Genomic DNA, 17,121 nt, shown 5'->3' on the forward strand with positions numbered 1-17,121 from the left:
TACCTTTATTACATAAATACCCATACGCAAAACACACACACACACACACATAATAATAATTATTCAAACTTGTAAACCCCGCAAAAAAAACATTATGTATATGGCTAATCTTTTAAAAAGCAAAAGGTTACCTTTTTTTAATGTATAGTAATATTGTTCCATAACACACCATCCTTAGCTCATATCTAAGCTTCAAACTGAACAGCAATTAAATATTAATTAAATAATCTGTGTCTCAGGTATGCATGCATATATGTGAGGCGATATTCATATGAAATTCATCTGTATGCAAATTAGAAAACTTGTAAGTTAATATCTTGGTAGGTGGCTTTTTGAAGTCAACATGCTCTAATTCGCCTCTCTCCAGACCCTAATCCTCCCGGGGGGATTTACCTACTGGACAAGAACACCAGCTCAATTTCCATCAGGTGGGAGGAAGCCCCTCTGATGACCAATGCATCTTTCCAGTACAAGTTGATTATTGTACCCCATGCAAGAGACATTTACAATACCAGCAACATTCATCATACCTTTGACTCCCTGCTTTCTGGGACTTCCTACAACATCTCCGTAGCTACAGTGGGTGTGATGGGTTTTGAGAGTGCAGAGTTTCAGCTGAACATGGTCACTACAAGTAAGGATTTAATTCAAGGATTCAACACTTTCATGGCCTGTTTCACCTTTTCTGTCTAGTAATATTTAAATCTCTCAACCCCCTTTCATACAAACAGGACCATTTAGCGTGAAGTCACTTAAGGCTAATCCAGAAGAGGAGAGAATCAGAGTGATGTGGACTGTACCTGACGAAGACAAGACAAGCTATCGTTACAATGTGACTTTGCAGAGCTCAGATGGGTTCTTTAATGATGCAATAGTTACAACAAATGAGTATTATTTTGATACCCTGGATCCTGGCAAACAGTATAACATTAGTGTCACCACAGAGACTTCTGATGGAACCAAAGGTGCTCCAGAATGGATTTCCAAGTGCACAAGTATGATCATATCAGTTGAACTTTACATAGAATAAATGGAAACACATATTTTGAAAATCATATTTGTAATAATTTGATGTTATTCTGACAATAATGTCCTATTTATGCTGCAGATGCAAGCCCGGTGAAAGATTTGAAGTGTGAAGGTCCGAACACAACAAAGGCAGAACTCATCCTGAAGTGGGAAAAACCCAATGGCCAATACTCTGGCTTCAACGTCAAGTATAATGGCAATATCACCTCGATTAAAAACTGTTGTGGACATACTGTGACCAACCTTACTCATTATACTGAATACATTCTGACAATGGAGACTCAGAGCTGTGGACTACCCAGCACTCCTCAGAATACTCAATGCTGGACAGGCATCACAAGTAAGACATTATGCTTCATTAACTAGAATTCCATAACTGTTCCACGAATTATTCAATATATATTTGATTAAAATCATTTTTGTCCCCCCAAAGATCCATCTATTCCGCTTAACTTTAAGTCACTGGTGAAAGTGGGTTCCACGTTATTCAGCAAGTTCACCCTTCAGATTTACTACAGCCTGCTGGACAACACCAATGGGCCAATCACACATGTTGGGGTGCTGGTGACAAATGACCTCAAAAGTAGTAGTTTCTTTTTCATTTATTAAAATAATACATCATGTCCAAAATGACCAATTGTATATCAACAACTCACCTTATGTTACTTTGGATTTGTGAAGAACACTTCGTTGTCCTTGTGTTCCAGCGGGAAATCAATGAAAAAGTTTGTTTCACAGTGGATTAATGCAAGCAAACCATGTTCTCTTCCCAAATGTAACATAACACAGGATGAGTAATTGAAATGTAAAATGTAGTCCTGTAATTATGTTGCGCTTTCATCATCAATTGGTGCTAATGTGACCATTTCTGGAAGTATTTACTGCTGCTTGTCTTTATTTGTTACCATGAAACAATAAATACCAACTACTGTAATTCCTGCCCTAACAGGTGACACAGCTAATTGGACCCAGTACTTGGGAAAAACTTATAGTCAGTGGAAAACAAAGCATACATCTGTGTACCTGGCAACGGTCACAGAAATCCCCTTCCAAAAACGCAGTGGAGAAAGCCATTTCAACATAGCGCTGGGAGATGAATCCCATTGGAAAGGCTACACTAATGGTGCTTTGGATGCTAATGGAAAATACCAGTAAGAACACAAACAATATTGTATATGAATAGGTATGCAGAAGTACAAAGTAGTTACTCTTGATGAAATAATAGTTGGGATATTAGGAAAAGGAATTATGAGCATTAGTATATCGATTAACTGATTTGTTCAATCCTGCAGATATGCCATTGTGTTGTTCACCAGTCTGGTCATGGAAAACAACCTTGTCCTAAACAGTGCATCACTGATGACAATAGCCCATCCCTATCCTGTTGTTATACTTCCACAGAACCCAGGTACCACATTCAGAACACGTGTTGTTATAAAATGCTCCCACGAGGTGAGAAAACACTCCCTTACCTCTTTGTTTGTCTTTTTGTTCTCATCTCTGTCAACATTTTAGCAATCATTGGCATTGCTGTCGGAGTAACATTGGGAATTTTTTGCATTCTCTTCATCATCCTAATCGGCTTCATAGTCTATTGGAAAAGGTTTGTCATTGTCCTAATTTATAAAAAAGATATTGAGTCTGTGTGTATTGGACTACACTTTTAACTCGCCACACGCGTATTACAGGGTTTCCAACAAAGAATCATCAGACATCCAGATTTTTTCCATGAGGTAAGGTTTTCATTTTTACCATGTTGTTATAAGTTTAAAGTAAATGGACAACAATTGCTTCTTTAACAGTCAACATTGCTTCTTCCTCTTTCTTATTTCAGAGCCAAAGTGTAAGTATAAATCCTTTTAAATTATTAAGTGTGTTTAGATCTTTAAACTTGTCTAATTTTGACACAAAATGAAGACACAGTGGTCTGACCTCTCGTCTCCATTTGAGCAGGAGTTTGGCTGTGAGGGTGGAGGACTTTGAGGCTTACTACAAGAAGCAGAAGGCCGACTCCAACTGCGGCTTTGCTGAAGAATTTGAGGTGAAACATGAGCCTAATATATTGATTTGTTCTTTTGGTACCAGGCATGCACCCTAGTCTGAGTCATCAAATCATCTTTCCTTATTCTTTTTTTCATCCAAAAGGACCTGAAGATGGTTGGTACAGCTCAGTTGAAAACTAATGCTGAGAGATTGGAGAACAAGCCCAAGAACCGCTACGCTAACGTGCTTCCCTGTGAGTCTCCTTCACAAATCCACCTCTGCTGCTTTCAACAATAATTCCTGACTCTTTCAACTACGTCATAGCCTATCACCTGTATCCAGTGCTATCCACCGTCATTATCCCATTTTTAAGTGGACATAACATCCATATAATCAGACACATATCAGTGCGGCCTACCTTCATATAGCAAACGTATCTTTTCATTTACGCTCTTTTTTCACCTCCCAGATGACTTCTCTAGGGTGAAACTCTCTATCATCCATGGGAGTCCATATGATGACTACATCAATGCTAACTACATGCCGGTGCGTACTGACACTTAAAAACAGCTCTCTGCCTGACTCATTGCTTCAGTATCAGTTAACATCCTGATCATCATCCTTCTTCTTAATGGCATGCTATCCAACTTTATCTGCAGTGATGTTTTGGGCTCTTTGAGGCTCTCAACTGAACAGGGTGGACATGTGTGTTGTGTGTGTGGGGCTGATGTTTTGTTTGACAGGGTTACAACTCTAGGAAGGAGTTTATCGCCGCTCAGGGTCCTTTGCCCGGCACAGTCAACGATTTCTGGAGGATGATCTGGGAGAAGAACGTACGGAGTCTGGTCATGCTGACACGCTGTAATGAACAGGGACGAGTGAGTTTGAACACAAGCACAACGCCGCGAAGCAACGAGAATGTTAAAACTAAAACATGCAGTAGATATGATTTGCATATTTTAGAAATATAATTATATGGTTTTAAACTTAAAATGTACATTGATTGTTAATATTGTGTTTTCCTGTTCCAGGTAAAATGCGAGCAATATTGGGCTCAGGGCACAAAGCACTTTGAAAACATCACTGTGACAACCACCTCTGAAATAGCATCTGAAGACTGGACCATCAGGGACTTTGACATTAAAAATGTAAGTGGTGAGATGTTAAATATTCCAAATATATATATTTTTAGGAGGGTCAAATTCAAACAATTTTTGTCGTTGAATCATCAACCATCAGGGCTGTTTTCCAACCTTTAGTTTGGAATACTTGTATATCACTTCTATGAGTGAACATAACACTCTACTGAACACTTTTAAAAGAATGAGTCTTAAGGCACAAGTTCTGTGCTCCAGTTACGTTCTGAGGCAGGGCCTTATAATTGTGAAAAAGCCTTTCTCTGCATCACAGCAAGTCAGCCAGTCGCAACCATTTTGGGTTTGTTCTTCCTGTAGGTAAAAACAGCAGAGACCCGTTCAGTGCGTCACTTCCACTTCACAGCCTGGCCAGATCACGGCGTACCGCAAACCACTGAGCTCCTCATCAGCTTCAGACACTTGGTCAGAGAACACATGGACCAATTCTCCAGGCACTCTCCCACTGTGGTCCACTGCAGGTCCGACTGAACACACAAACTCAATTTAATTCTGCACAATTGAAATGACAAAAAGATCTGATATTTGTCTGTCTTTTCTCTTTCCCTCTACTTTGTGTCTTTGTTTTCTACATTCAGTGCTGGTGTCGGAAGAACTGGCACCTTCATAGCCATCGACCATTTGATGTTCCAGATTGAAAGGGAAAATATTGTGGACGTTTTCGGCATCGTCTATGATCTCCGCATGCACCGACCCCTTATGGTGCAGACAGAGGTAAGACAAAGTCTCACAGTTTTAATTGTTTTTGTTTCACGGTGCATGTTGTTTGAAATATATGTAAAGTATACGAAGTGTGCCGTATTTCAGTCTTTTTTAAATTGGATGTCTCTGCAGGACCAGTATGTGTTCTTAAACCAGTGTGCCATCGACATCATCAGATCAAGAACTGGAACCAATGTGGATCTAATCTACCAAAACGCTGCTGCACTCTCTATTTATGAGAATGTGGAACCAAAAAAAGGTTTCTCCAAAAGCGAGTACAGCAATGCATAAAACCAAGAAAACCACTCAGGTCCTCCTATATTCTCTCAAGCTTTAAAAAATCTGCAGACAAATTGTGGTGCATTTCTATTTTTATTCTTGCCAGGCTTTTTATAAGTATCTTGTGTCTTTTTAGATTCAACCCTCTATTTTGTGGTATTTATTTGTTGCAAATGTTGAATGATTGATAATAGAGGGAGCTGCATATGGAGATACAATAGGGGACAACATCACTGACCAAAACGAAATTGGATTATATGTCAATTGGATTGTCTCTGATAAAGGCAGATTTGTGTATTGCTCAGTCTTTCTTTACATTTCTGCTTGTTTACTACTGTATATGACTAACTGATTATACAATTTTCTTCTCAGGTAATATATTGTATGCTGTATAGCTATTATTACAGTTTTTGCCAGGAACACTTGTATTATTGGAACTTTGTATTGCCTTGTACGAAGAATTGCTGGTTTAAATAATATGTGCCTTTTCAAAGCCTGTATGCTTTGGTGCCAGTAGGTGGCACTCCATTGTATTGTGTTAAACTGAAAGAGACAAACAGGGACTGATACGATATTAATTTGTTAAAGGAACCTTTAGGTTAAGATAAACAATATATCATATTTTATAGAAGTATCAGGTTATCCAGCAAATAATTGTAGCTTGCCTTATTCCAATTCAAACTGTGCAATGCCTTTTAATGAAGGAATGTTGTATGTTCAATGTAAAGACTTTTCTTTGTCTATGCACTGTAGTTAGTAATGCACTGGATGCATTAGTCTTTTGTACACTGTCGAATTTACAAATTATAAAGATGTATTTATCCGTTATCAGTCTCATTGATAACATTTTGGCCAGTTGTTTGTGAAACATTCATTCGCCCCACATTTGATTGTTGCAATTTGATTTTTGTTTTCTTCATCTGATCAGAATAGGTTTGCATTAAAAAAGCGCTCAGGAGAATTTTGCTGGGGTGGTATGGTGTGAGAAAATCTATACTGCCACAGTTTGTAGTTTAAAGAATTTAGAAGTCATCGTACTGATTTTGTTTTGTTAATGACATTCTTCTCTGTACATTCCTCAAAGAAACAACCATGTTATGTCACTTCCTGCTGTATATCCGGTCTGTCTACGGCCATTTCCTGTGATTTAAAAATCACCATAGGAGTTTTGTGTTTAGCTTTTAAAGGGCAGCATTTGCTATTAGGCAGGTACATTGTGTGTGTGTGGGGTCAGCTTTATGATTTTTTTATTTTTAAAATGTTTAATTTGTATTGTATTATAATGTACTTAATGTTTAAAAGCACTTAATGAAAAAAGAATAGCAAATAATTTCATAATTGTAGCAATGTTTTTGGAATGCTTTATAAAATGCTTGCTGGTACAATGCAAATAAATGTAAAAAAAAGCAATGATTTAATATTTGTAAACATGTCAATAAAAAATGAACCAAAATGGGTTAATCTATGTTATTACATTCCAATGTATGGCTATGTGTCTGCATGGTTTAAATTAACCTTATATTTCATCACAAAGAACAAGCTTTTTACACTAAGACTTCAAAAGGTTCTAATTTTGCAGCTCACATCAGGCGTACACTCGGGGGATTCTCTGCAATATGGAGGTGTTGTAACCCTTATGTTGTGTTCGGGTCTCCCGTGACCCGTTTCAAGATAAAATGATATAATAACTACGCTATAGTTTTTTTTTAACGGAACAAGGCTTCATGATATCCTCCACAACAGCTATATAAACATTACAAAACAGATTTTGACCATGTTAGCCAAGTCTGAAGGTCTAAAAAAAAAAGACCCAGCAGAATTGTTGTGGGTGACTCGAGGTCAAAATTGGCCCAATCAAGATTCATCTTTGACTTTAGACACCCCAACCCCACCCCCTTCATCCACTGTTACAATCATTTCAATCTTTGTTTGGGGAGATTGTATTGTAATATTAGTCAGATAACGTAATGATCCACTGTCTTCACTATAGGAAATATCACGAGTGAATTGAATCACATGTTTTACTTAAATATGTATATGTAAATAACAGGATAGTACGGTTATGAATGCATAATAAGTTAGTTATGATGTAGTTAAAACAATATTGGATGATAGTCATTATTTTTGAGTGTTTTGGACTGAGATAAATCATGGGTCAAAATGGACCCGAGAACACCATGAACGGTAACAGCTTTCGAACACTACACAAGGGTTAAGGGCAATCACTTTCACACAGAGGGCACCCCCGGCATGGTGGTAATGTAAGATTTTGACAGAGTGTCGGCTTCAATGAGCCTGATATTTCTAACTCATCATCCTTGTACCATGTCTCTCAGATCCACATGTAAGATCTAAAAATAGATGTGGGATTTGAATGGCTTCTATTCTCCTATGCTGTGTGTAGCAATAAAAGGTATACAGATACAGACAGATGAAGCGGTTATGACAGCAATACAACCTGGGAATACAAAATCCAACAGGACAAGATAACTGGGGGGTCCAAAATAAATCCATCCATCCATCTTCTCCCGCTTATCCGTGGTCGGGTCGCGGGGGTAGCAGTTCCAGCAGAGAGCCCCAAACTTTCTTTTCCCTGGCGACATCAACCAGCTCTGACTGGGGGATCCCAAGGCGCTCCCAGGTCAGCGAAGAGATATAATCCCTCCACCTGGTCCTAGGTCTACCCCTTGGTCTCTTCCCAGCTGGACGTGCCTGGAACACCTCCCTAGGGAGGCGCCCAGGTGGCATCCTAACTATGTGCCCGAACCACCTCAACTGGCTCCTTTCGACGCGAAGGAGGAGCGGCTCAACTCCGAGTCCCTCCCTGATGACCGAACTTCTCACTTTATCCCTAAGGGAGACACCAACCACCCTGCAGAGAAAACCCATCTCGGCCACTTGTATCCGCGATCTCGTTCTTTCGGTCATGACCCATCCTTCATGACCATAGGTGAGGGTAGGAACGAAAATGGCCCGGTAGACAGAGAGCTTTGCCTTCTGGCTCAGCCCCCTTTTCGTCACAACGGTGCGGTAAAGCGACTGCAGTACCGCTCCCGCTGCTCCGATTCTCCGGCCCATCTCACGCTCCATTAGGCGCATTCACACTGCGGTACTTTTCCCACAAAGTTTCATGCGAACTCTTTAGTTCTCATGAACTAAGTACAGATCGCGTTCACACCGGAAAAAGTCCCTGTGGGTGGATTAGGCAAATGAAGCCGCTGACGTCACTTCTTCTTCTTCTGCTTTGGGTTTACTGGCAGGCCGCAAACCACTTCACGGCGTATACTGCCGCCCAAAGTCCCCGGCCGGAAGTCCCCGGAGTTGGGAACTGGCTTCAGTAGAAGCTGCTGGGAGTCCCAGCCATAGATATATATAAACACTAGATGACTCACCCGCGCTGCTGGCCAATTGAGACCGACGTTGCCACTTGGCCGCCATCTTGCTACAGGCAGTTCTCTCATTCATAATATTATGGTTTACTATTTAAATAACCATAGCTTGCTCAATTTTCAACCAATTTTCAAACGGTTTGGTTTTTTATAAACATCAAAGATGTAGTTATGATACTGCATACTTATAATCATGGACCTTCATATGAAAATAACATTAATCAGATAAAGCAATAGCTATACACACACACACACACGGTATTTATATTAAATATTTGCCGGTGTATATATTTCCATTTATTTTTATTATATTGTTAATATTTCAAATAAATTATAAAATTAAAATACATTTATATTTTATATATAAAAATCGGTCTCATGTTACCACTCTGTAAGCCAAGAGTTGTTAATTTAGCAATGCCTTAGCTTTAAGAACAGGGACACAACTAATGACAATAGCATATGTTGGTATATTATTTAGATATTCACACCTTTATCAGAAGAACCAAACCAACATAAAATGTGCTCACAGACAGGCCAGTTCTGTCTAATTTATTACAATTATTTTTGACATGAGATCTTCATATCATCCTAGTTTTGTATTTAGTTTCTAGATTTGTAAACAAATCCAGAACCTTTGAAATATGTTATTGAAAAAAGACCAAGAATAATATAAACTGTACCATGTGTCCTTTTGTGTCCTTCTGTAGTCCATTTGTGGTTTGTCTTGTCTCACCCCGGCTGATATATCACAAAATCCACTGTTTAAATTGTTCCCTATATTGCCCCTATGCAATATAGGGAACAATTTAAACATAAACTATCCTATGTGTCCTTGGGTGTTATGAAAGGCGGCCCCCCAAAATAAATGTATTATTATTATTAAGAAGAACACATGACACACCAACAATCAATCACCGTCCAGCCTCAGCTTTGGTATTCTTTCACAACCATGTTATGGGTTTATTAGACTGAGCAAACATAAACATATGTGGGGAACATAGTGCTGCGTCTCCTGCCAGCTCCTCACTCCTGAAGTGCTCACTGCAGAGCAGTGTCCTGTCACAGGAAACAAAACCGTCCCTTCTTTGGGCGAGTTCCCACTGCCTCCTCCTCTCTTTGGTTTTGGGAAACCTTAAAAACATGAGAAAGGTAGCCAGATATATAAATTATTGTCAACATGTTCCTCCCTTCTTTCCTTTAACATTAAGGGTAGGACAAAAATACACACCGAAATTATCATATTTTTGGTATGTATGCATGTATGTATAGCCTACTTTAAGAATAAGACAACCACACTAAGAGTAATAAAAAAGGTGTCCAATAGAAACATTAAATAATTGTGTAAAGAAATGGTAACAACATATTCTAAAGAGGCTGGGTCAACAACAATCTTGCAATACTATTATCTCACATAGCCCCACTGATCCTGTGTAGCAGGACTTGTAATGTACATACATCCACTAAGTAATTAACGATTATCCTAATTGTAGTCATAATATTGTCATATCTTACACGTGAAAGATGATCCCACGGGTTCTTGTTTCCAGACTGCGGTGATTAGAGCATCCGTAGGCTGCACAAAAGTCCGGCATAGTCAGGTACTTCTGTAAACACAAAGCCAGCAAATTCCTGTATCATAAGGCAAGATGTTTTTAACAAGCCAAACCACTTGGAAGAAATCATGTGTAACTTAAGTTGTGTTGAAAGAAAGAGCAGTTCTGCCTCTCCCACTGGTGGAGTTGTGGGTCAACTTTGTAATACTAGGTCTCACTGACAGCCTCTTGTTATTAGCCAGCTAATAAATACAACCACATACACAAAGAAAAGCTGCAATTTCAACATGTCCAAGCATCCTGTATCATAGCCATGCTAATCATGTTTATAATAAACCAAACCGTTTGTAAATCAGTCAAGATTTCAGTGAGTTAAGAGTATTTGTGTGCAGATCACTCACCTGACAACAGCTACCATAACGCGAATCAGAGTAACTGTTGACTGTAGCAAGATGGCGGCCGGTCAGCTACGCTGGAAAATCTCCCATGAGCCATCTAGTGTTTATATATATCTATGGTCCCAGCAGCTTCTACTGAAGCCTTCCGAGTAAATCGCCAGAACGCCGACACCTCCTCATCTCCACCGCTCCCATGTTTTATTTTGTGTTGCCATAAGTTAGTCTCTCTGCGTTTCTGCGCTGGGCTAATGCTAATAATGCTAATGCGAGGATAATAAAATGGCAGCTTCACAAAACTTTTTGGGAGTTTTACGGGGCGTGGTTTGCAATCCGCCCAGCCAATCAGAAATATAGCTCTTTTCTCACAAAAGAGCCGCTCGAAAGTCCCTGCTTAGGGACTTTCGAGGGGGTAAAAAGGTTCGCATGAACTAATTTTAGTACCGGCTCTTTTTGGTGTGAACGCGATCATGAACTAAGTTCGCATGAACCTTTGTGGGAAATGTACCGCAGTGTGAATGCGCCTATTGTTCCCTCACTCGAGAACAAGACCCCGAGATACTTGAACTCCTTCACTTGGGGTAAGGACTCATTCCCTACTTGGAGTGGACAGTCCATCGGTTTCCTGCTGAGAACCATGGCCTCAGATTTGGAGGTGCTGATCCTCATCCCAGCCGCTTCACACTCGGTTGCGAACCGATCCAGTGAGTGCTGAAGGTCGCAGACCGATGAAGCCATTAGAACCACATCATCTGCAAAAAGCAGCGGTGCAATCCTTAGTCCACCGAACTGCAGACCCCCTCCCCCATGACTACGCCTCGAAATCCGATCCATGTATATTACAAACAGGATTGGTGACAAAGCGCAGCCCTGGCGGAGGCCAACCCTCACCGGAAATGGGTCCGACTTACTGCCGAGGACCCGGACACAGCTCTCGCTTTGGGAGTACAGAGATTGGATGGCCCTGAGTAGAGACCCCCTCACCCCATACTCCCGTAGCACCTCCCACAGTAACTCCCTGGGAACTCGGTCATACGCCTTCTCCAAGTCTACAAAACACATGTAGACTGGATAAGCGTACTCCCAGGCCCCCTCCAGGATCCTTGCGAGAGTAAAAAGCTGATCCGTCGTTCCATGACCAGGACGGAATCCGCATTGTTCCTCCTCAATCTGAGGTTCGACAATCGGCCTGACCCTCCTTTCGAGTACCTAAGAGCAGTGCTTCTCAAAGTGTGGTCCGCGGACCACTGGTGGTCCGTGAGCGCCCCCTAGTGGTCCGTGAGTATATTGGTAACATTTCATATTTGAAATAAATAAATATATTTAAGTTTTCCGCACCCTCGCGGGAATATCTCCGCAATGGAGCGAGGTTAAGTTTCACTTTCGATTGCATGAAATATCCCAGATAAGCACCTTCATCACACATGTTGCCACTTGTTTGTACCATTTTCAGTTTGTAATCTGTTCTAGAAAAACAATGTGTTTTTTTATATTTGTGGAGTTAGGTGGTCCGCGAGTGTTTGATTTATTGGTTAAGTGGTCCTTGGTATGAAAAAGTTTGAGAACCACTGCCTTAGAGTAAACTTTCCCGGGGAGGCTGAGTAATGTGATGCCTCTGTAATTGGCACACACCCTCTGATCCCCCTTTTTAAAAAGGGGAACCACCATCCTGGTCTGCCACTCCTTCGGTACTGTTTCCGACTTCCACGCAACGTAAATAAATAATGAGCTTAAATGTTTTTGTGCCAGACAGTAAATCCACCATATTGGATTACAACAGCTTCCGATTGAGGCGTTAATAGTTTATGGTGTTGTTGCTGTCCAGGGCCGGACTGGGACAATAAGTCAGGCCGGGAATTATACACCCAGCCAGGCCACTACCAGTTGCCATTCTGCTGGATTTATTTGTAAATATTTACAGCGTAGCTGCCCATAGTGATAGCTCTATAGTTTAAATCTTCCCAATAATAAACATATGGACAGGGGTTACTATTTAAAAAAATATGCAAATGTATTTGGGAACCTATCCATGTGAACATATTTTAAGTGGGGGTGGACCTCAAATCCTCTAGGGGGGTCTGGGGGCATGCCCCCCAGTAAGATTTATTTTAAAATGTTGGAGTTTAATGCATCAACCTGGTGCATTTTGAGGGGAAAATAAAGAGACTACACCTGGAACACCCATATGAAACAGAACTGTATACATTTCAATAATCATAAAATCATGGCCATAACCAATAACATATGAAAAACACTGAAAGTTGTTTATTTATTTATTTTTGGTTCATTTATAGTTGTGAGTGTGTCTGTGCTCCTGAATCAGCCTCCCCTGTCTCCCTCCTCTCCTCCCTGCTCCTCTTTGAGGCAGCAGCAAATACTAGTTTTAGCTCTCAACAAGTTTTACAAGTGTATCTTACCTTCTTTCTTTTTATTCATGCATATTTTACTAATCACTCCCCCCTCAAATGGAAATATGGGTTTACATAAATGGTGACCAAACAGTTTGAGCCTCGCAACCGTGCCGCGCCACACTATGCGCCGCATAAGCGCATAGGTGCGCCGTATTTGCGGCTCCCTCCGCAAGATGAGGCTCCCTCCACACGATGAGACTCCCTCCGCGAGATGAGGCTCCCTCCGCGAGGTGAGACCCCCTCCGCGAGGTGAGACCCCCTCCGCGAGGTGAGGCCCCACGCAGTGTGTGTGATCATCCTGTAGGGAGGGACAGCCCTGTCGGCAGGCCACATCATGTGTGGACAGACAGCACCCTGTGTGAGGCAGACCCACATTTGCGCAGCGTTGCGTTCACAATACATTAAAAAAAAAAGGAAAATCGCCAGGCCAGCAGGCCACTTAACAGGCCAGGCCATCGGGAAACCTCCCGGTCCTCCCGATGGCCAGTCCGGGCCTGTTGCTGTCTTTAAAAACACACAATCACACAGATGAAGAGGGTCTTTTCTTGACACTACACGTTGTAAATGCTTGCGATTTCCCTTTGAATAATAAGGGTAACATTTATTATAATAATTAAGTATGTATGAGGAGGTTTTGGCTTGGTGTGGTAGGTACACAGTACATAGTATACTTTTAGGGAAATTGTGTTTTTGTCAACTCACGGTACACTTAAAATGCTGCTTTCCAGAAAAAATATTGTTCTGATCACACACTTCATATGTCTGACAGTTATAGTATTATAAAATATATATTTTTAAATTTAAAACATGAACAGCTAATAAAGTGTCATGCATTATTGTAAAAAAACGAATCACCAGAACATAAACACATAAAAAACACATAAAAAACGACATTGTTTGAATGCTTTAATATAAAAAACGGTTAACATTAGTATTAAAATGGTAAAATGCTAGTTATGTAAATTCAATATACTCAATACGTGTACCATTGTTAAATACACTGGACAAAATGAAGTTAGGGGCTCTATTTTTAAATTAATCTCATAAACTATAATCTTGACACGTTGCAATGCTATACAAAATCTCAACAAAGGGGCTTTAATACTTCATAGGTGATACTGAAAATGTATGGAAATTATGCTCTTGCAGGTCACATAACGCCATCGAGTAGCCTACATGGTTGATATCTACAGCACCGTGCAGCAGGTGTTGTGCGCCGCTGCGGCCACAGGTGTCGCCAGGGCTGCCTGAGCAGCGGCAGCAGCCAGATGAACCGCAGCAGGAGGATCCAGTCCACTCCACACTCTCCATGTTGAAACTTCTCCTCCAGCCGACTCCTACCGTCCGCCACAGCCCGCCTGCTGTTCCCCTCAACCCGGCTATCTCACACAGTCCCGTGCTATGACGCTGGTTTGGGAAGGAAGCTCGGAAACAACTGTATGATCGCCTCGCTGGTCGACACAGAGTAAGTTTAACATTTAGCTGCTATATTCCTACAGCACACCGACGCGTCGAGAAAGATAACTTGCTATTTTTAGCGCACGGTACTTGTATTATTTAACGTATGTTTTATGTGCTAACTTGCGCTAGCTAGCGGAGCTCTGATAGCATGAACTGGAAGAATAAGGAGGATTTGCTTCTTCCGGACGGTGGTTTTGAGGGTCATAACGTCGACATTTTTGAAGAATTTGGTCAGTGTTGGTAGTAACGTTTTCGGGGTCTGTGTTGTGTCCGGCTGGCGGGGTAGGGGGCTAACGTTACATGCTAGCTGCGTAAAGTAAACCCTCATCACCACTCCATTAGCACACCGTGCCCCATGCGGCTGCATCTTGGCTGTCATTTGTTTACATGGCAACCATGAACCTAGCCCAGGTGTAGGGTGACGAGCAAGGGCAAGAACATCTGTATTATTTCCTAGTATGTATTCGTTTTAACTTACTGCTGCTTCAAGTAACGGTGAACTGAATTGGTAAATGAAACCTATCGAAAATGGATAACGTGACCCTGTATTAGACGGCATGTGGCAGGGAAATCAACGGAGGAAAAACCTTTTGGATGAATGCTACTTCCAAACAACCTCCATTACTCAAAGGAACACTCAGTACATCTTCGTGATGTCATGCAGGGCGCGACGTGTAGCATGCAGCATGTAGCGCTGAGACATAATGCAGTGTGCACAGGATTCAAAGCAGAGGGTTGTGAGGCTGGTAGACATTTAAATGTCAAAAGCCGGTATATGCACTGCAGCCAAGGAAATCTTTAGCAAATATTCAAATGTTATGTTTCTGATGGGATGCCAAAGCTGTACCCTTTGGCGTGTTTACTACCAGCCCATTTATGACTGTTCTTCCCAAATTAATATTTAATACATGAGTGTATATTGAGTTTTTGTGATTTTGTGACACATTTAAGCTATTACAGCCTTTATATTATGAATCTGACTTAAACAAAGGTGTGAGTATACTCTGTCTAGTTCGATATATTGATTTACATGATGAACAATCTAACTATTGATGGAAATGGAACATTTCACATATCATCTTTAGGATGCACCTTTTATTTTGAAATTCCCATTGCAGTCTCTGTCACCATTTCCTATCAAACACACTTCCTTCTTTCAAATCCTATTTTAGTTGATACAAATGGTACTGATATAGTGTTATATGTTCTGATGATATTGTCATATCAATCAAAGGCCCCTAAAATCGAATCTGATGGAATTTGTATTGTGGCAGACATCAAATATGACGAATATGACCAAATGTCCTGCTCACTTAGTACAAAGCTAAGTCACAAATAATAATACTTTAAAATAAATGTGTTTATATTTTATGTTTATGAAAAAAAAAAAAAAGCAACCAAGATGTCATCAGATTCTCACTCTGAAATGCTCACATGACTGTTAAGTTTAATAATCCAGTATGGGTGGGGCGATACTATTTGATCTTGATAAGATGAGATAATGACTAAATGTGGAGATTTACCAGTGCTACATCGCCTCATCCATCTCTGTCGATTCCCAGTACGGACAGTGATGGAAGTGCTCATCATCTTAATCTTGTAGTATTATGTTGAGTAAGACTGTGCTAAAGATGAGAATAGCACATCAGTGCACTTTAGTTAATAGTTAAAAGGGTTAGTGGAATGTGTCACTCAAAACGCTGGAGAAAAACAAGTTGAAGGGAACGCTATCCAAGCACAAGGGGAAATGATTACCATAGTGCAAGAAGTGAAACGTCAGGTGATATTTTGAAAATTGCAACTGAGTTTGAAAAGACTGTTAAACAGACTGCTTCTTGTTCCCCGCTTTTTATGTTTGTCAAAACTCTGCAGAGTCGTTGCTTTGTTGTCTCTGGGTTTTTGTGATTCGTCTGTTCTCTCAGTTGACACCATCTTCCAGAGTGGGCTGTACTGAACAATAAAGCTTGATATCCAGTATTAGGATTTTCTGTTAGACTGGCACTGGGCAAACATTGATCTGATATTGAATGACTGCAAAATGTCAGACTGAAAGTGGTGTCAATAGCAAAGATGGAAACATATCAGGCATTTGAAGGTCATTAATAATGCGTGTCCACTGGAAATAGGTCATGAGATCGATAACAGACTATTCCTATTTGCATACATGGTTTCATAAAGTTTGTGTTGCTTTAAATACTCCATGTCTAATACCCTCCAGTTTTAATCCTCAATAACCAAGCAAATCAATGTATATTCTACTACTTGGCTTTTATAATGAAGAGGGGTTTTCTGTGCTGACCCAAAAGTCTAGTCGTACCATGTGAGAGTCTACCTTGCACTAATCAGGTAGGGACAGTTAATGGTGTTGGTCCCTAAGCCTATCGGCTAGAATTGTGGCTTTGCTCTGCCGTGAATGACAAATGGAGAGAGAGTAGCAGCGAATGCAGGGAAGAGAAAAGGGTGGTGAGAATGGGAAGCTCTTTGAGCTCTTTCTGTGGGAGGTAAGTCCTTGTTTTTTCTATCACTTACTTTTCTAGCAGGAAGACACAGCAACAGATGTCCCCACTCCATGATGTGCTGTGAAAAAAAACATGTACTGTCAATCTCACTCCAAAGGAGAAGCCATTGAAGGGTGTCCTGGTGGTGAAGGGGTTTTAGACGCTGAGTGCAGTGTCCCTGGTTTGAGTTTGGCTGGGGACCTTAACATGTCATTCCACCTCTCTCCACTCTCATTTCCATTTTAAACTTTAATATCCACTTCA

The 17,121-nt window shown here is 40.8% G+C and overlaps 2 protein-coding genes and 1 long non-coding RNA gene across 5 annotated transcripts in view; 2 read left to right on the forward strand and 1 right to left on the reverse strand.

Moving 5' to 3' along the window:
* The window catches only part of ptprjb.2 (protein tyrosine phosphatase receptor type Jb, tandem duplicate 2), a 37,275-nt gene extending 30,672 nt beyond the window's left edge, over nt 1-6,603 (forward strand). The window contains exons 20-36 of one of the 2 annotated variants that reach the window (XM_034084864.1): nt 368-634; nt 732-995; nt 1,109-1,369; nt 1,463-1,612; nt 1,979-2,180; nt 2,322-2,437; nt 2,545-2,632; nt 2,718-2,762; nt 2,864-2,872; nt 2,983-3,070; nt 3,175-3,265; nt 3,482-3,558; nt 3,756-3,890; nt 4,044-4,160; nt 4,467-4,627; nt 4,745-4,880; nt 5,001-6,603. In XM_034084864.1, coding sequence (XP_033940755.1) covers nt 368-634; nt 732-995; nt 1,109-1,369; nt 1,463-1,612; nt 1,979-2,180; nt 2,322-2,437; nt 2,545-2,632; nt 2,718-2,762; nt 2,864-2,872; nt 2,983-3,070; nt 3,175-3,265; nt 3,482-3,558; nt 3,756-3,890; nt 4,044-4,160; nt 4,467-4,627; nt 4,745-4,880; nt 5,001-5,159 — 2,366 coding nt within the window. In that variant the 3' untranslated portion in view covers nt 5,160-6,603. Of the gene's footprint in view, nt 1-367; nt 635-731; nt 996-1,108; nt 1,370-1,462; nt 1,613-1,978; nt 2,181-2,321; nt 2,438-2,544; nt 2,633-2,717; nt 2,873-2,982; nt 3,071-3,174; nt 3,266-3,481; nt 3,559-3,755; nt 3,891-4,043; nt 4,161-4,466; nt 4,628-4,744; nt 4,881-5,000 lie in introns of those variants that run through there. The other variant, XR_011643447.1, reaches the window with a different exon arrangement.
* Nucleotides 6,604-9,450: 2,847 nt separating this feature from the next.
* LOC139433984 (uncharacterized) lies at nt 9,451-10,603 on the reverse strand. The gene is made up of 3 exons (XR_011643379.1): nt 10,494-10,603; nt 10,052-10,143; nt 9,451-9,670 (listed from the first exon to the last, which is right to left on the reverse strand). It is a non-coding gene; the product is annotated as an uncharacterized lncRNA (long non-coding RNA).
* A 3,505-nt stretch (nt 10,604-14,108) lies between these two features.
* osbpl5 (oxysterol binding protein-like 5) overlaps nt 14,109-17,121 on the forward strand; it is a 56,484-nt gene continuing 53,471 nt past the window's right edge. The window contains exon 1 of one of the 2 annotated variants that reach the window (XM_034084762.2): nt 14,109-14,363. The gene's annotated coding sequence lies outside the window, so the exon portion shown is untranslated. The remainder of the gene's footprint in view (nt 14,364-17,121) is intronic. The other variant, XM_034084759.2, reaches the window with a different exon arrangement.

Source organism: Pseudochaenichthys georgianus, chromosome 6 (assembly GCF_902827115.2).
Source record: "Pseudochaenichthys georgianus chromosome 6, fPseGeo1.2, whole genome shotgun sequence".
Taxonomy (NCBI): Eukaryota; Metazoa; Chordata; class Actinopteri; order Perciformes; family Channichthyidae; genus Pseudochaenichthys; species Pseudochaenichthys georgianus.